The 17,144-nt window shown below is 39.8% G+C and overlaps 1 protein-coding gene across 7 annotated transcripts in view; it reads right to left on the bottom strand.

Annotated features, from left to right (window-relative positions):
- Window positions 1-15,764, bottom strand: part of ADHFE1 (alcohol dehydrogenase iron containing 1) — a 37,781-nt gene extending 22,017 nt beyond the window's left edge. For 5 of the 7 annotated variants that reach the window (XR_013345135.1, XR_013345134.1, XM_077810198.1 and 2 more), the window contains exons 1-8: window positions 15,706-15,764; window positions 13,467-13,504; window positions 9,515-9,558; window positions 9,283-9,336; window positions 6,496-6,650; window positions 4,942-5,138; window positions 3,512-3,589; window positions 953-1,058 (exon numbers count right to left, since the gene is read on the bottom strand). Coding sequence is in view for 5 of the 7 variants with exons in the window: in XM_077810198.1 (XP_077666324.1) it covers window positions 953-1,058; window positions 3,512-3,589; window positions 4,942-5,138; window positions 6,496-6,650; window positions 9,283-9,336; window positions 9,515-9,558; window positions 13,467-13,504; window positions 15,706-15,761 (728 nt within the window). In the remaining 2 variants the exon portion in view is untranslated. Of the gene's footprint in view, window positions 1-952; window positions 1,059-3,511; window positions 3,590-4,941; window positions 5,139-6,495; window positions 6,651-9,282; window positions 9,337-9,514; window positions 9,559-10,432; window positions 10,518-13,466; window positions 13,505-15,705 lie in introns of those variants that run through there. The other 2 variants (XM_077810197.1, XM_077810199.1) reach the window with 2 other exon arrangements.
- Between the last annotated feature and the right edge of the window lie 1,380 nt (window positions 15,765-17,144).

The following is a 17,144-nucleotide window of genomic DNA, read 5'->3' on the forward strand; positions in this document are numbered from 1 at the left end:
ACTCCAGGACTATAAACATAAAAATCTACCTTCTTTTAAAGGTTTTCACCTTAAAAAACTGGAAGAATGATATTCAAGAATACTGGATGGACAAGTGTCCTAGGTATGGCAGTCATGAAATGTAAGAATTATTTACATTTTTAACCAATAGAAAAGCGTAGCCAACCCATTTAGAACTTAATAACTAAACTCCATTAAAAATAATGAATTTTTCCATACGCTAGAGTCAGCGAATAGTTTGAGAAATACAACAAATACAACTTTCAATACATTTGTCATCCTATTTTAACATCTCCTGAAGGTGTCTCTGCATAAACAAGCAGCCGTATCAATGAATCCAATCTTCTGCATATCTTATGCAGTTAAAATCCTTAATCTATGATTGTTTCAATGTGACTTTCAAAACTTTGAAGGATTTTTGTGCTAAGCAACGTACTAAAAGCACTGGTTTGGAGCAGCTATAATGCAAACTGGGCCAGTTTTGTGAGTTGAGGAAGATTGAGATCTTCTCTGCAGCGCTCTGCACCTCACAGACTTTCACAAAAAGCTTTGTCAATGTGCTTCAGTCCTGACCTCTAAAGTCTCTGCTATTCTAGTCTCTGCTCATGAGAAGCCGATGACTGTCAGACAGCCTAAATTAGGTTTGCCATGTGTTGTGTCCGCTCCAGCAAAGCATTTAAACCTTCATAGCTGGCCTCAAAGATTCACGCTTCTGATAGTTGGTATTTCGGCCCATGCATCGAATGTACATTTAAATTGAGGCACTTTGATTTGTTTCAAAAGGGGTCAGAAGGACTGAAGGGAATGGTGCATTGAAGAAATAGGAAGGTGGGATTGAGACAGACTGAAAATGGACACTTCAGGGAAAATGGTGTTTTTCTCCCTCTAAAATATTTGTTTTTCTAAGTTAAAATGACCCCCCCAAATCCAGCACTCCACATAGACTACTTACCAAAGCACATCAAAGCCACTGTTGGCTACTACTCGCTCTGGCATATGGAGCGTATGCAAAGGATCAATCATACCCAATGTGGGCTTAATGGCTCTAGAAGCAATGCCTAGAACATGTGAATTATAAAACTGTGTTAATAAAAAGGATTGTTGTCACTAAACAACACAGAAAAGAGAAAGCCTTAATCCTCAAATTGTAAAAGAAAAGTTATAGTCTCAACACACATGATTGCCATTAAAGATAAGAGAGAAGAAAAGGGAGAGCCTGAAATGCATATTCCTCCAAATTCTATTGAGAAAACTGACCAAGATTCTGCAAAAATATTCACTTTGTCAGTCTTAAAGACAATATTTCTGGGGGAGTGAATCATGCAGGTAATGGGATAGGTTTTTCACATCTAAACTATTCAAATCCATCCTAGGAAGGTTGGTTGCTGAAGGGTGTTACTAAATGCTGGCTGATCAGGGCCCTCAAGTGAAATGAGCTTATGCTCTTCATCTTGTCCCAGGTTTCTACATCACAAAAATGGGACCCCTCAATGGCAGACTCAGCAGAAAGGGTGAAAATACAAAGACTGAAAGGACACAGAAATTGAATGATCTGCTCAGCCCTACAGTGATCCATTTTTCCATCCCAGCATAGGAAAAGGAGGAGACTGTCAACCAGTAGAAACAGAAATTGACTTTAGTTTGGAAGGAATCAGACTTAGTGGAAAATAATTCAGATGCTGATTTACCAATAGTTTCTGCATACCTATACAGGGATTGCAGGTCTCGAACCTGGGTCCGCAGCCAACACCCAGCAGCTCACTGGTACCAGAGGGGAATGTGGGCTGGTGGACCCGAGTGGAGGAGACATCTGTCCTTTTATGATTGGCTCAAACTCACTATTTAATCCAGAAGGAGGTCCAAGATGTTGTCTGAGCAACTAAGTGAATCCCTGGCTGGCTGCTACATTGGACCCTGCCCTCCCACCTGAATCCTGCCCTCCTGCCTTTTTCCAGATCTCTGCTTCTGGGCCCCACCCACAAGTAATGACTCCGACCCTTGGCCAGACTCCTGACTGTCTTCAACTCCAACCCCTGGCTCCCAATTCAGACTCTGACCACTGGACCTGACCACCTACATCCCAATCTTTGACAATCTGCTTATTAGAACCCCTTTACCTTCTCCAGCTAATGTGGAAACTTTGCCTTTATTTCTGATGTATCTCATTTATTGGCTTTGTTCAGAGTTACAAGCCCCCTCCCCCCACCCCCAATCCAGCTGACTTTGCATGCACAAATAAAAATCTGAGGGCACAGGATGGTTATCAACTGGAAACTCAGTTTTTCTGTGAGCTTAAGGGGTCTGCCATACAGGAGACTAGAATGTTTCCTGCCGCATAGAGCGTGCATGAGAGGTGACTCTTGCCTGGACTGAATTCCCTGGGGCAACCCTTTGCCTCTCAGCTGGAAACCCTCCATAATGCCCCAGCAGCTGCACTGTCAAAGTGATTATGGAATCACACCGATCTTTAACTTAACTGCTCACAAGTAAGCAGCCATCAGACAAGCAGAAGGAATATTTGGTTCATTTTCTAGAATGAATTGATGTTTTGCTGCATTTGGTATCTGTGTCTTGATACTTTGGTGATGGCTCTTTAGACATGCTAATAATAATACTTACATGCTTTAGACTGATTGAAATCACAACTAATCTGAGTTAAAACTCCTTAATCTGCCCTGTTGGGCCCCATATATATAGCAGCACACATGGTACATAAAAGCCACCCAATGTTAAAAGACCACTGCAAAACCTCAGAAAAACTATGACAGGTTTCAGAGTAACAGGCGTGTTAGTCTGTATTCGCAAAAAGAAAAGGAGAACTTGTGGCGCCTTAGAGACTAACCAATTTATTTGAGCATAAGCTTTCGTGAGCTTTTTCATGCTTTGTGTGTATATAATAAGATCTTCTACACTTTCCACAGTATGCATCCGATGAAGTGAGCTGTAGCTCACGAAAGCTTAGGCTCAAATAAATTGGTTAGTCTCTAAGAAAAACTATAAAGTTTAAAGATGACATTTTAGCCTTAATCCTATTTCCAGGGATGACAAGGTCAAAGGAATAGACAGTGTTCCTTTCTTTTGCAGGCATAGGTCCAGAGAAGTCAGGAAAACAAACATTTGGACCCAATTATACAAACAAAGAACTAGGGGGTCTTAAAAACAGAAAGACCAAAAAAAAAAAAAAAAAAAAGAAAGAAATAAGGAACAGTTGGCTGAACCCAAATATAAGCAGAAATGTCCTGTGCACTTAACATGTTTCACTTTAAAGATTTTACTTTCCCATTATGCCTTCAAATCACGATCTGCTGCATTATAATGCGCATTTCACTGCTAACATGCTTTAAAATTTCATTCAAGAGAGAAAGCTTTAATCTGCTGAGATTTGTCTGTAGCTGTTGAATACAGTGACATGAGAGCTGAAATTGCAGAAGGTGTTTCTTTATCTTATAGCAGAGGGAAATGATGCAAGTTTGGAAAAGAATCTAGATAAGTAATAGACAAAAAGTCTTACCAGTTTTTACTTTTAGTTCTTTGTAGTCAAAAATGGCAATGCCAGTGGTTTCACTTCCAGTTCCAGCTGTTGTGGGAACTTAAAAAGAAGAACAGACAATTGTAATAATGCAACAAAAGAATAAGCGTTACTCACCTGTCAGCAGAGTTCTTGGAGATGGACTCTGCACGGTCACACTCTTTGGATTTGCTGACAGTGCAGCTGATAGCACAATGGGCGCATCCCAGGAGTAGGAACATGCACTCGAAGGTAGTATTTTAAGTTTAAACTTAGCATAAAACAAAGCACAATGTTATATAAAGAATAGCACAGCATTCTTTTATCAACTTTAGAAAGGGCTTTTCTAGCATAGGCACAAGTCCAGGATTATTACATATTTGTAATGTGGTAACACCCAAAGCCATAAAGACTATTGTGGCCCCATAGTGCTATGTGCTGTACAAAGGCATAGCAAGACAAGGGATGCTGCCGACCTTTTAAATGGCCATTAACATCTGCTGCTGCGCATCCAACCTTAAACCAGGCTGTATTCATCATTGGCGGAAGCAAATGCACATTTTGTTAATAAAAGCAGCTCTCTTTGCATTTGGAAGCTGGAACAATGATGATTTGGGCTTAATCTGCCTTGGGTTCTATATCAAAGCAGCTTTTAAACTTTACTAATCATCATTCTTTGTTAATCATCCACCTCGTGGGATCAATTGTACATGGTTTTATAAGTGTGAAAGAAAGGGAGAGCTGTTTTAAATGGAAGATAATAAAGGTGGTATGAACAAAGAAATGCGTAAATTACTAAGAGCGGATTCAAAGCCCATTAAAGTCAACGAGAGTTCTTCCATAACTTGAATGGGCTTTGGATCAAGCCCTAAAATCTGGATATAATAGATAATTAACTGGTTAGATAAATGTATCGCCAGTTATCGTATTTGGGACTAGGTAGGTCAATGCTAATAAAATTCTGATATACTGTACCATTAAAAAAACAGTGATCGAAAAAGGAAAGAAAACACCGTCCAATTACATAAGCAATAAAATGCATTCCTGATAGCATAAGGATTATATAGTTAATAGTGGGGTGTACAGATCAGAGTATTTTATACTTATATAGCTCCCATCATGATGTACTTTGGTATCGTATATCAGAACCAGTTAATAGATCTAGGTCCAATGGATCAGACAGAAGTAGTCATTTTATCCTCTGACCCCCCCAGAGGAGTAAAATAACTTAACTCAAAGAAGAGCAGCTGGTGACGAAGAACAAGATCCCATTCCAACTTAAATCAAACTTCAATTGAATTCAACTAGAGCAGAAGCAGGCCCAAGGGGAGGGTTAAACGGTCAAAGGTAAACTTATTTCAAGAGGAAGAACTTACACAGAGCCTTGAAGGAAGAAAAAAACAAACAAAAACACTACACTTCTGCTTCTTTACCTGCAATGAATGGCTTGAGAGGCACAGTAACAGACTTTCCATTTCCAATGGGAGCATTGACGTAATCTAAGAAATCTGATTCAGGACTGGATGCATACAGGTTGGCAGCTTTACAAGTGTCTATTACAGAGCCACCGCCCACGGCAACATAGGCATCAAACTCTCCCTTTTTAGCAAATGTGATGGCATCCATGAAACTTAGAAGGAAGAGAAGATTTTGTCATTAATCATGCAATTTGCAAACTTTACTGTTAAGCTATGTGTTAAGATTCACGGTGATTGGGCAACAAAATGGCAAATGAAATTTAATGTGGATAAATATAAAGTAATGCACATTGGAAAAAATAACCCCAGCTATACATACAATATGATGGGGGCTAATTTAGCTACAACTAATCAGGAGAAAGATCTTGGAGTCATCGCGGATAGTTCTCGGAAGACATCCATGCAGTGTGCAGAGGCAGTCAAAAAAGCAAACAGGATTTTAGGAATCATTAAAAAAAGGGATAGAGAATAAGATGGAGAATATCTTATTGCCCTTATATAAATCCATGGTACGCCCACATCTTGAATACTGCGTACAGATGTGGTCCCCTCATTTCAAAAAAGAAATACTGGCATTAGAAAAGGTTCAGAAAAGGGCAACTAAAATTATTAGGGGTTTGGAACGAGTCACATATGAGGAGAGATTAAAGAGGCTAGGACTTTTCAGCTTGGAAAAGAGGAGACTAAGGGAGGGGATATGATAGAGGTATATAAAATCATGAGTGGTATGGAGAAAGTGAATAAGGAAAAGTTATTTACTTGTTCCCATAATATAAGAACTAGGGGCCACCAAATAAAATTAATGGGTCACAGGTTTAAAATTAATAAAAGGAAATTCTTCACACAGCACACAGTCAACCTGTGGAACTCCTTGCCTGAGGAGGTTGTGAAGGCTAGGACTATAACAAGGTTTAAAAGAGAACTGGATCAATTCATGGAGGTTAAGTCCATTAATGGCTACTGGCCAGGATGGGTAAGAAATGGTGTCCCTAGCCCCTGTTTGTCAGAGGGTGGAGATGGATGGCAGGAGAGAGATCACTTGATCATTACCTGTTAGGTTCACTCCCTCTGGGGCACCTGGCATTGGCCACTGTCAGCAGACAGGATACTGGGCTGGATGGACCTTTGGTCTGACCCAGTATGGCCATTCTTATGTTCTTAAGATCAATGTACGTGTCATTGACAAATCAGAGGCACTATGGGTTATGTATACACGGAAGAAAAAAAAAAAATGCAGCAGCAGCAAGTCTCAGAGCCCAGGCTCCGAGACCCTCCCTTCTCCACAGGTTTCAGAGCCCGGGCTCCAGCCCGAATGTCTACACTGCTATTTTTAGCCCTGCAGCATGAAACCCATGAGCTTCTGTCAGTTCACCTTGGCTCTGAGACTCACTGCTGCGGGTTCTTTTTTGCAATACTGATGCACCAAAAGATACTATAGTGATGGGTATAAGAGCCTAAATAGATATTCTGAGAATATAAGTTTTCGGAAGCATATAAAAGAAACAGTACCTCTGATCCGTTGGCTCCACCCGGACATCATCATACATTTGAAAAGTGATTCTATTTTTTGTCAAGGAATTCAATACTGCTTTTACTGGAGGGAGCTGGCAGAGATTCTTATCTGTCATCACACAAACTTTTCTAGCACCCAGATTCTGCAGATCCTACAATATCAATTAAAAAACAAAGTCTGAAATCTTAAACTACAATATTTAAATCGCAATCCAATTAAACTGAATTATTTGATACAAAATACTAAAATTTGCAATAAGGTCTTTCATCACAAATGTATATAACATCGATACAGTAAAATAAAATGTTTCACATATGCATATAGGGTTATAGAAAAAGGTGTAGTTTAAAACATAACTCAAGCATGTAGAATTGAGGACACATGCAAGATACTGGAAGTACACTAGTAGCTGCCCCCATGAGTGAATAGACAGCAAGCCAAAGCCATATAGGTGGTAGTCAAGTTTATAGAAAAAAAATGCATCTTAGATTTCAAAAAGTATTTTACAATTGCATTTATTTACACAGCCCAGGAAATCTAAGAGGGCAATACTAGAGAATTTATCTAGCCTAGATTTTCAAAGAATGCCTATAAACCAAGTACTAAAGCCCAGAATAAGAGGAGTACGTACCTAACTGTAAAAGCTAATTTTTCTGACATAATGTGAATGAAGTGGACTATATCATCTGGGTCTATGAATTGAAGCTAGGTCTCCTATATGGCAGTAACTTTGCATTGCAGCATTAGTGAAGAAGTATGGCACATTGCTCAGCATTGTGCAATAATATATTTGAAGATCCTATTACAACACATACTTGCAAGGGGGCCAAGTTAAGGTTGCTATGAAGACAAACGCTTGACTTTCCTTAATTCTGCAAAATTAAAATCCGAAAAATTTAACACTGCATTGATAAAATATAGCTCACTGTATGCAATTTTTAAAAATATTTTTTTCTAAAAAAATAAGCGTTTGGAAAGAATGTGAAGATAGAATACCAGATCACCCTTTACTACAACAATTATTGCTATAGAATTCTACCTACATAAATTCTGAAGTTTTTAGTGATCCTGGTATTCAGTCCTCAATACTATTGTCCAATGACAGCAGCTATATTTAACCGTTATTCTTGCTACGTACAAAACAATTTCATTTACAATGTTTACATTGAAATTAAAACTGGCAATGCATAAGTGCCAAGAAGGGGGTAATAACTGCAGAACCTGATAACAAAGACGGTGCAAAACACAAGAAGTTAATCATGATACTTGACTCATCCTACACCTTTGATAGCAAGGCTGGGGGTGGGGAGCCCTGACTTCAATGGCACAGGATCAGAGCTCAAGGTGAACAAAAATTAAGGGCCTCAACCAATGTCCAATAAAGTGAATGGAAAGTCTCCCATTCACTTCCATGAACATCAGCTTAGGTCTTAAGTGACTGAGGTCTTGAAGTTAAGGCTGAGATGGGATTCAGGAGACCTGAGTTAATTCTCAGTCTCTTGTCGAGACTTCCTGTGTGACACTGGGCAAGTCAATTCAATTGCCTGACAACCAGTGCAAAGTTGATGTAAAATGCTACTATTCTGATTTGATGGTATTTTACAACCATTTTGCACTAGTGCAAATGACTGTATGTGGTGCAAGGCAACAAAGAATCAGGCCCATTATATCTAAGCCTTGGTTTTTCATCTATAAAACCACTTGGTATCACTTCCTTTTTCCACCACTGTGTCTGTCTTCTCTATTAGACTCTAAACTTTTTGGAGTAGGGAATGTCTCTCACTACAAGTATATACTACACCTAGCATAACAGAGCCCTAATCCTAATTCTTATTTTTAAGGAATCTAATCTGGGGCAAATAGAAATATTGCTCTGTATCTAAAAGGAAAGGTAAGGCTACATACTGTGCTACAGGTGAATCTGGCTTTTTCTGTCACTGACAGTACTCTTGTTGTCCTGTTTCCAACATCTATCCCCTGTCCCTGCAAGTGCAGCTGATACCAATTCCCATCATTGATCCCATCCACAATGTGTTTATACATCTTTTATTATTTGAGTTTGACACACCATTAACTTTAAGATTATGTAAAATCTTCTGCAGGTTGCAAACTGAAAAGTTCAAGAGAATTGTTGTAGGGAAAGTGTATTCAGCAGGCTTACCCTGAGCAGGGACTCCATACACTGTAGAGGGTATACACACTTAGTATGCAATGTTTAGTATGGTCTCAAGGTCTTTACCTTTAGGTTCCTTTTTCACAGGCACATTGTATATTCAAATAGCTTCATAAATACCTAACCGGAGAAATGAATGTGCTACATTTTTTATATTAAAATATATTTTTCTCTAGGTCTGAAAAGCTCAGAAATATTTGAAAATCTCCTATTTATTGGTTTTAAAAGGTTTCCAAAATTTCACTCAGGCTGAATGAAGACTGGGAATTTTCAGCCCAAAAATGTTTTTTTCTTTTTAATAATGAAGAACAGAGTATAATGGTTTAGAATGAAAGTTTCAACACCATTATCTAGGCGCTACAGCAAGACAAATAATAATTAATGATACCACCAAACTTGTATTTACTACTACATATTAGCATGTGTAACTCACATTATAGCTATTTGTGTTACAAAAAAGGTATATTTTCATTCCATATACAGGATATTTAGCCTTAAGTCTCTTAAACTTGATGTATGATACAAACATTTCTGTAATACAGCTAAAATTAATGTCAGTTACTGGTAAGTAACATTTCATAGATGAAAGATGTACCAGATAAGAGCTTACCATGCCTACTTCTTTAGTAACGCCTTCTCCGTATCTGATATTTGACACGGCCATCTACAAAAAAAATTAAAGAATAGTTCTGTTAGAAAAAATAACTACACAGAACAATTTCTTCAATTGTGAATATACTTTTTTAATAATTAAAATATCTTTTTTAAAAGGCCATACTTAAAGTTATATAACATACTAAATCTTCTCTCTAAACGGAAATAAACTCATTTATTAAATCTACCTCAAAAGCATAGTCTGTTCTCCTCAAAGCAGCATGTTCAGGAGCTGGAATGGAAGTTAAATAATAGAGTTAGCAGGAAATTTGATATGTAAAATAAATCTTTATTACAATTTTCAACAGTTTCAGCTAAGCAACTCCCCTGGCTTTAAAGTGAGATTTTTTAAAAAAAATGTGTTTACATATTGCTCCTTGTTTGACTTTATATCTCCATTTTTGGTTGGGATTTCCTTGTTTTGAGCCTGATTTTGCAACCCTTATTCATGCTGAACACTGGCTTAGACCACTGCTGATCCTGCAAACCTGTCCATATAAGTAGTCCATTGACATGCTAGTTTAGGTTATGAACTGTGCTAGTTTGATAGATGTTGACAATTGAATGAGTGGATTTTTTTTTAAGTTAGTTCTTTATTCTTACATACTCTGAATAAGTTTAATTTTGCATGTGTTTATAGCTAAAATATTTGCTAAGAATCTAAAAAGATGAAAGATTTATTTTAATGATAATACAGACTTGAGTATTTGCACATTACTTAGATTCCATAACAATATGGTTATATCCAGATCTAGGAGATAGGTATACATTGGACTCCAGGGCAATACTCATTACATATAACACAACACATATATGGGTAAAAGGCACTCTTTGTACACAAGAGACTGAAGAAAGATGGGTGTCAGGATTTACAATGGCCCCTTGCTCTGAACTAGTACAGAAATCCTACACGTTCCGTCATCTCATCTCCCCATTCCCAAATCTTTCTCATACAAGCTATGGAAAGCTTTCCATACTCACAAGTTTGCCACAAAATTGAATAAAGAGAATATCAGAGAGACAAAAACCAAAACAAGATAAAATAGTTTGCCCTCCCAGCAAAAGATCAAGTCACTCCATATGTATGGTACAAAGTGGAAACTTACTATTTGGATTCAGATCCAATGAATGAAGCCATCATAATGAGCCTACAAGTGCTTTGCGTTGCATTGGAGTGCTGATCCGCAAGAACACCACAAACATTAGGATCCCTTTATGTGCGCTGTATTCAAGCTCAGGCCTGCTACAATCAGTTCGTTCAGCCTGGCGAGGGGCAGTAATATACACGTTTGACCTTTCCTCGTGTTGGAGTCTGTTGCAGTTTCAGTAATTAATTTGTCAGTCTGAGGACAAGTCCAAGCCCCTTATATCCATTTCCTTTTGATGGTAAAATAGAAGTTGTGCTGCTGTATTCTTTGGTACAGCTTAACTTCCGTTAAGGACTTTATTGTGCCATAAAAACTGTATTGCTTCTGCAGAACACTGGCATAAAACACAGACATTTTCCAGACAGAAGTTGCTATTAAGTCATTCCCCACTTTTTAGAGATCTATAGAATGGATAATAGCCTTGCTACCCTGTATCATCAATTTTTGCTGTGTAGTATACAGGTGGGATTCCTACATCATGTAGGCTTCACTTTCACTAAGACCTGTCTTGAAGTAACTCAATAGGGCACCAAACAGGTAGTCAGGAGAACTCAGATCTTCTTCCAGCTCTCCCATTTTCTTGCTGTGTGATGTTGGGCAAATAAGTTTACCCTCTTGGTTCTTCAGTTTCCTCATCTGCAAAATGGTGATGGATCTATGCATCTTTGTAAAGCTCTTTGAGATCTCTGACTGAAGTGAATTGTGTAAGTATTAAATATAATCAGATTCCACTATTTTCAGTTAGTGTATGACCCATAAGTTTGTTTAGTTTCTAGAGCCCCCAGTCCTGCAACTAGGCGTATCTGGAAAAGCACTTTCCATGTGCAACTCCATGGCACAAGGGCCTGCTCTACTGAATCTGATTGCAAGATCAACAAGGCCTAACACTAGAGATTAAAAGGTAAAGGCTTGCAGGTTCAACTTTTCATAAGTGACTAATGATTTTGAATGGCTCAATTTTTGAGAACCCAGCTTGAGTTACCTAACCCTTGACCCTAGCTCTAAATCGAGCCATCCAAAATCACTTTATGAAAATTTAGGCTATAGGTTTAACTTCTATTTATAAGCCAAGTCTATTCCAGTCTCTTGGCATATTTCCAGCATTTTAAAAACAAACTTACAGGATGTATTCAATGATAATGAAAGGACATTTCATACATAAAAATGATGAAAGCAGATTTAATACTTATACTATATATATATATATATATATATATAGCTGTAATAATAATAATGTTTATAATAAGAAAAGGAGTACTTGTGGCACCTTAGAGACTAACCAATTTATTTGAGCATGAGCTTTCGTGAGCTACAGCTCACTTCATCGGATGCATACTGTGGAAACTGCAGCAGACTTTATATATACACAGAGAATATGAAACAATTGTTTCATATTCTCTGTGTATATATAAAGTCTGCTGCAGTTTCCACGGTATGCATCCGACAATGTTTATAATGTTCCTTTATACATTATCGGGGAAAAATATCCCATTTCATATTAAAATTAGGGCTGTAAAGTAATCGCAGTTAATGCATGCAATTAACGCAAATCAAAATAACTAGGTTAAAAAGGTCACGATTAATTGCAGTTTTAATCGCACTGTTAAACAATAATAGAATGCCAATTTAAATTTATTATAAATATTTTTGGATGTTTTTCCTACATTTTTAATTACAACACAGAATACAAATATTTTTCGATTCACCTCATACAAGTCCACTCAGTCCTACTTCTTGTTCAGCCAATCACTCAAACAAGTTTGTTTACATTTACATGAGATAATGCTACCCTCCTTCTTATTTACAATATCACCTGAAAGTGAGAACAGGTACTGTTGTAGGCAGTGTTTCCTCTAATTTTTTACGTCCACGTGCAGAATGAATTTGGTTATGTGCCCCAATATGGGGATCCTCTACTTGTCCCCAGAACTAGGTGATGTGTGGCGAGAGAGGGGCTGAGGGGATCGGAGTGTGGGTGGGGGCTCAGGGCTAGGGCAGAGGTGTGTGGGGGGGCATGTGAGGGCTCCGGCTGGGAGTGCAGGCTCTGGGGTGGGGCCGGGGATAAGGGGTTTGGGGTGCAGGAGGGGGCTCAGGGTTAGGGCAGAGAGTTAGAGTGTGGGGGTGATGGGCTCTGGCTGGGCGTGCGGGCTCTGGGATGGGACCAGGAGTTTGGGGTGCAGGCTGCCCCGGGGCTGCGGCAGGGAGAGGGGACTCCCCCCAGCCCTCTCTTGCTGCAGCAGCTTGGGGCCGGGGCATCTCTCCCCAGCCATGGCAGCTCCAGCGGGGCTGGGCTGGACAAGGGGCTCCTCATTCAGCCTGCGTGGCCCTTGATATCCTGCTGCGTGGCCATGCAGCTTAGAGGGAATTTAGGTTGTAGCCAACTTTGCAAGGTATTTAAATGCCAGATATGCTAAGTATTCATATGCCCCTTCATGCTTCGACTTGTAGGCTCTAAAGTTGTATATTGTTTTGTTTTTGAGTGGTGTTATGTAAAAAATAAAATAAAATTCAAACATTTGTAAATTCTACTTTCACAATAAAGATTGCACTACCGTGCTTGTATGAGGTGAATTAAAAAAATACTATTGTTTATCTTTTTACGGTGCAAACATTTGTAATACAAAATAATATAAAATGAGCACTGTACACTTTGTATTCTGTGTTGTAACTGAAATCAATATATTTGAAAATGTAGAAAAACATCCAATATATTTACAATGAATTTAAATTGGCACTCATTGTTTAACAATGAGATTAATTACAACTATTTTTAATCTCATGATTAATTGTGATTTTTAAAAATTGTTTGACATCTCTAATTAAAATAGTTTTTACTGCTGTTTGGTATCGATTACATACACTTTCTAAGTATACTATATTTATTATCACTTTGCCCTACCTTTGTTGTAATTTTTATTGAATGCAAGCCTGAATGTGAAAAAAAGAGAAAATGCAGAATCATTTGGGACACACACATTAAGGATAATCTTACCTTGAGAGTAAGTGTGGGAATGAGCTGGACACCGGCACCTAATTAAATGAAAAAGAAATGTTTATTTCAAAAAGAAATAGGAAAGCAAAACTAACAAGTCTACTTCTAAGAGCAATGGTCATGTCTTATAAGTAATTTATCTTGCCACCATATCTCACAAGAATTGTCACTAACAGGGACTGCCATCTAGTGTTCCACATAGGTAACAATGTTTCTTTATTACTCAAATGCTGAATTGTTAGATCCTAATTTAAATGTGCCTGAGTACGGCTTAGGTCTGATTTTGGTGCAGTTTAAATTAATTAGTTCCTCAAACCATCTATTGCTTAAATTGCACTAAGAGAATAGGTGCCTATGGAAACACCAGAGAACATCCGTAAAGTAGAGATAACACTTCCCTACCTCACAGGGGTGCTGTGAAGATGAATTAATATAGTCAAGGCGTTCAGAGTACACAGTGATGGAGGCCACAGAAGAGGCTAAATAGGCAGATTACTAGGGGGGAGGGGATCCCAGGGAAGAAGAATTGCTCCACTGGAGGGTGAGGGAGATGTGATGGTAATAGCATGAAAGTTGCATTAAGCAAAAAGCTTCCTGTGTTGTGCTGATGGAGCCCTAAGGAGATGGGTCTGGAGCAAGCCCAACACTTCTGTCAGGCTGCTGTGGACCAGCCACAAGGCACAGTTAGGTCAGAGTACTGTGTTGAGCAAGTTCCTGCTGCTAGTTCTGGGGACGAGTAGAGTATCCCCTATCTGAAGATTTAAAATGATGAAAAGATACCTTTCCAAAGCTCTAGGTGCTCTAACGATTAGACAATATACTGATGTCCCCTCAGCATTAAAATAATCACTCCAACAGTGGCCAACAATATACTGAGACTATCAATGCCAGTGTCAATTAGAGATTATGGTTTTTGTGATGCAGACAACTGGGAAATATATGGTTTCAGCTATCACTTACCATTTCACTGCTACTGCATTTAAAAAAAAAAAAATCACAGTATGTCCAATATTGAGTTACTTGCCCTTCTCCAGATCAAATACATGGTCTTAAGAAACATGCAACCCGTGGTACATAGAGGTTGGATAATCTGCACTGAGGAGGCTGGCTATTAGCCAGGATGGGCAGGGATGCTGTCCCTACCCTATGCTTGCCAGAAGTTGGGAATGGGTGACAAGAGATGGATCACTTGATGATTACTTGTTCTGTTCATTCCCTCTGAAGCAGCTGTTTGCCACTGTCAGAAGACAGGATACTGGGCTAGATGGACCTTTGGTCTGACTCAGTATGGCCGTTCTTATGTACTTTGGCCCAAATCCATGCTTAGACTACTGAGAGGCAGTCAAAATGGACAGAAGTAAGACTAGATTTGGTTGCCCTGGCTTTTTTGAGAAAGTATTTCTTCAGGTGATTTTGACACCCCTACATTTTGCTGCTTTGACACATGCAGTGCACAGGCTAATGTCAGCAGCAAGGCCTGAGCACAAGATTTTGAGGTGGATGAGCGATATGATGCAGATGTGGATTAAACAGCAAGACTAGTTCTGTCAATTGAGAGCACCATTACACACAGTGAAAGGGACTTTCTTCCTTCACTGCAGCAGGCGTTCCTGCTCCTGCCCCTTTACAGCAAGAGGTGGAAACAGGGCTGGCTCTACAGTTTTTGCTACCCCAAGCAGTGAAAAAAACCTGCTGCCGCCGACGGCAAAACGAAGAAACTGCTGCCGATTTGCCACCGCAGCGGGCAAAACAGAAAGGCTGCCGAGGAACTGCTGCCCCTTTCTAACGGCCGCCCCAAGCACCTGCTCGGCATGCTGGTGCCTGGCGCCGGCCCTGGGTGTAAAGGGAAAAGGCAGCCGGGGGGTTAGTCATTTCCCAATGCTGGACAGAGAAGGCAGACACGGTTTGCTGGAAGTGGGGGTGGGATGGGGATGGGCATCTTCTCCTCTGCAGTCACTCTGCTCCCAGAAAATACACTACAAAAGGTACAAGTTTCTAAGTTGCAGACATAGTCCTGCCTCTGTGGAGCTTGCAGATCTATGAAATTTGTTGCTTGCAAGGACATTCTCTTGTTGTCAACAAATTTGTTGTCTTGCAAGGACACCCCTTACTACAGAGGCTGCCAAAGTTGACTGATCAGCCACATCTCATGTCACATACCCTCCCACCTTTAACCAAGCCCGGCAGGCCTAGGGGTCAGGGGCACACTAGAAGCTGGTGCACAGAAGCAAACACTCACGCTGCGCGCTGCAGCTGCCTCAGCAAGTGAGCGACTCTCTCCCGTCCTCCTGCCATCGCGGCGGCTGCCGGGGGAATGGCAGGGCACCAGCAGGGCCTGCTGGGAAAGCGAGCGGCAGCAGCTCAGCTGTACACAGCACGCATGGGAGGGAGCGAGGGGGCGGACTGCAAGTTTTTGCTAAACTCTCTCCCCTACCCCGCTGGATCTAGCCGCCACATGACAGAAGTCTGCTCCAGGGACAGAGGGGCTAGCTGATCGCTTTGAACGCCCGCCTCTGGCTACTTGGTCCATTTGAACTAAGGCAGAGATCCGAATCACTGAATCAATAGGTATTTGGGTATACCAATGGTTTTCAGCCTTTTCTCATTTGTGGCCCCCTAAAAAAAATTTCAAATAGAAGTGCAGAGCCCTTTGGAAATCTTAAGGCTGCAGTCCCTCATGTGTCCGCAGCCCAGAGGTTGAAAACCACTGGTGTTTACTACTGGCTTGTTCACCCCTAGCAGAATAGGGTACTTACATAATTTCAACAAGTTTACAGTGTTATAAGACTATAAGTCACTTTCAGTAGTGGATAGGTCCTTAAATTTTGTTTCAATGTTACAGAAGGATGGGAGGGGTCCTGAAGCTACCAAAAATGTATTAAGTAATTTATGGACAGCCCTTATCTGAGAAAAATCTCTCCCCCAAAACAGTCTCTCCCCCCTAGTTTTTCCTGCATACCTCTGTCTCACTCATTGTTCATTTCCTAATGAGGAAGCACCTGGTGATGCTGTAATTAAAGTTTTGATTTTTCCCCTCTAAAACCTACCTATACAAACTCCAATTACCAAAAATGGGCCCCAATCCTGCAGAAACTGAAAATCTGTTAGTCTCTAAGGTGCCACAAGTATTCCTTTTCTTGAAGGACATCCATAACTCTACCTGCATTAGTTCTATTGACTTCCATTTAGCACATGCACATACATATGCAGACTTGAAGCCTTAGACTGCAATGAGGCAGAAAGCAGTTTTTAAAAAATAGGCATCTCTTCCTTCCATAAGAGATTAGTCAGAGTCAAAATTTAAAAGCCAATGTGAGACAAATAGCAATCTCCCAGTTTGGGAGACTGACCTGAACAGTAAGACTGCCAATTCCTTAGTTCCAAATATGGACTAATTTTCAAAACCATGGGTGGTATTTCAATGGGGACAGTAAGCGAAGAGTGATCCTTAGACAAAATGTGAGTGTACTTCAGAAATAAAGGCATCACAGAAATGCAATATATTAATATTAAAATTAGCACACATCAGTTTGGTTAGTCCAGGTGCCAGGGCCTACAATTTTTTTTTAAATAGATGTATTGTATCTTTCAGAATCCAACTGGTACTCTGCATTCTAGAAAGCAAAGGGGTCTCATACTGAGAGATACTTATAAAAGTAGAATGGGGAGAGGGCAAAT

The sequence above is a fragment of the Eretmochelys imbricata genome, chromosome 2 (assembly GCF_965152235.1).
Source record: "Eretmochelys imbricata isolate rEreImb1 chromosome 2, rEreImb1.hap1, whole genome shotgun sequence".
Taxonomy (NCBI): domain Eukaryota; kingdom Metazoa; phylum Chordata; order Testudines; family Cheloniidae; genus Eretmochelys; species Eretmochelys imbricata.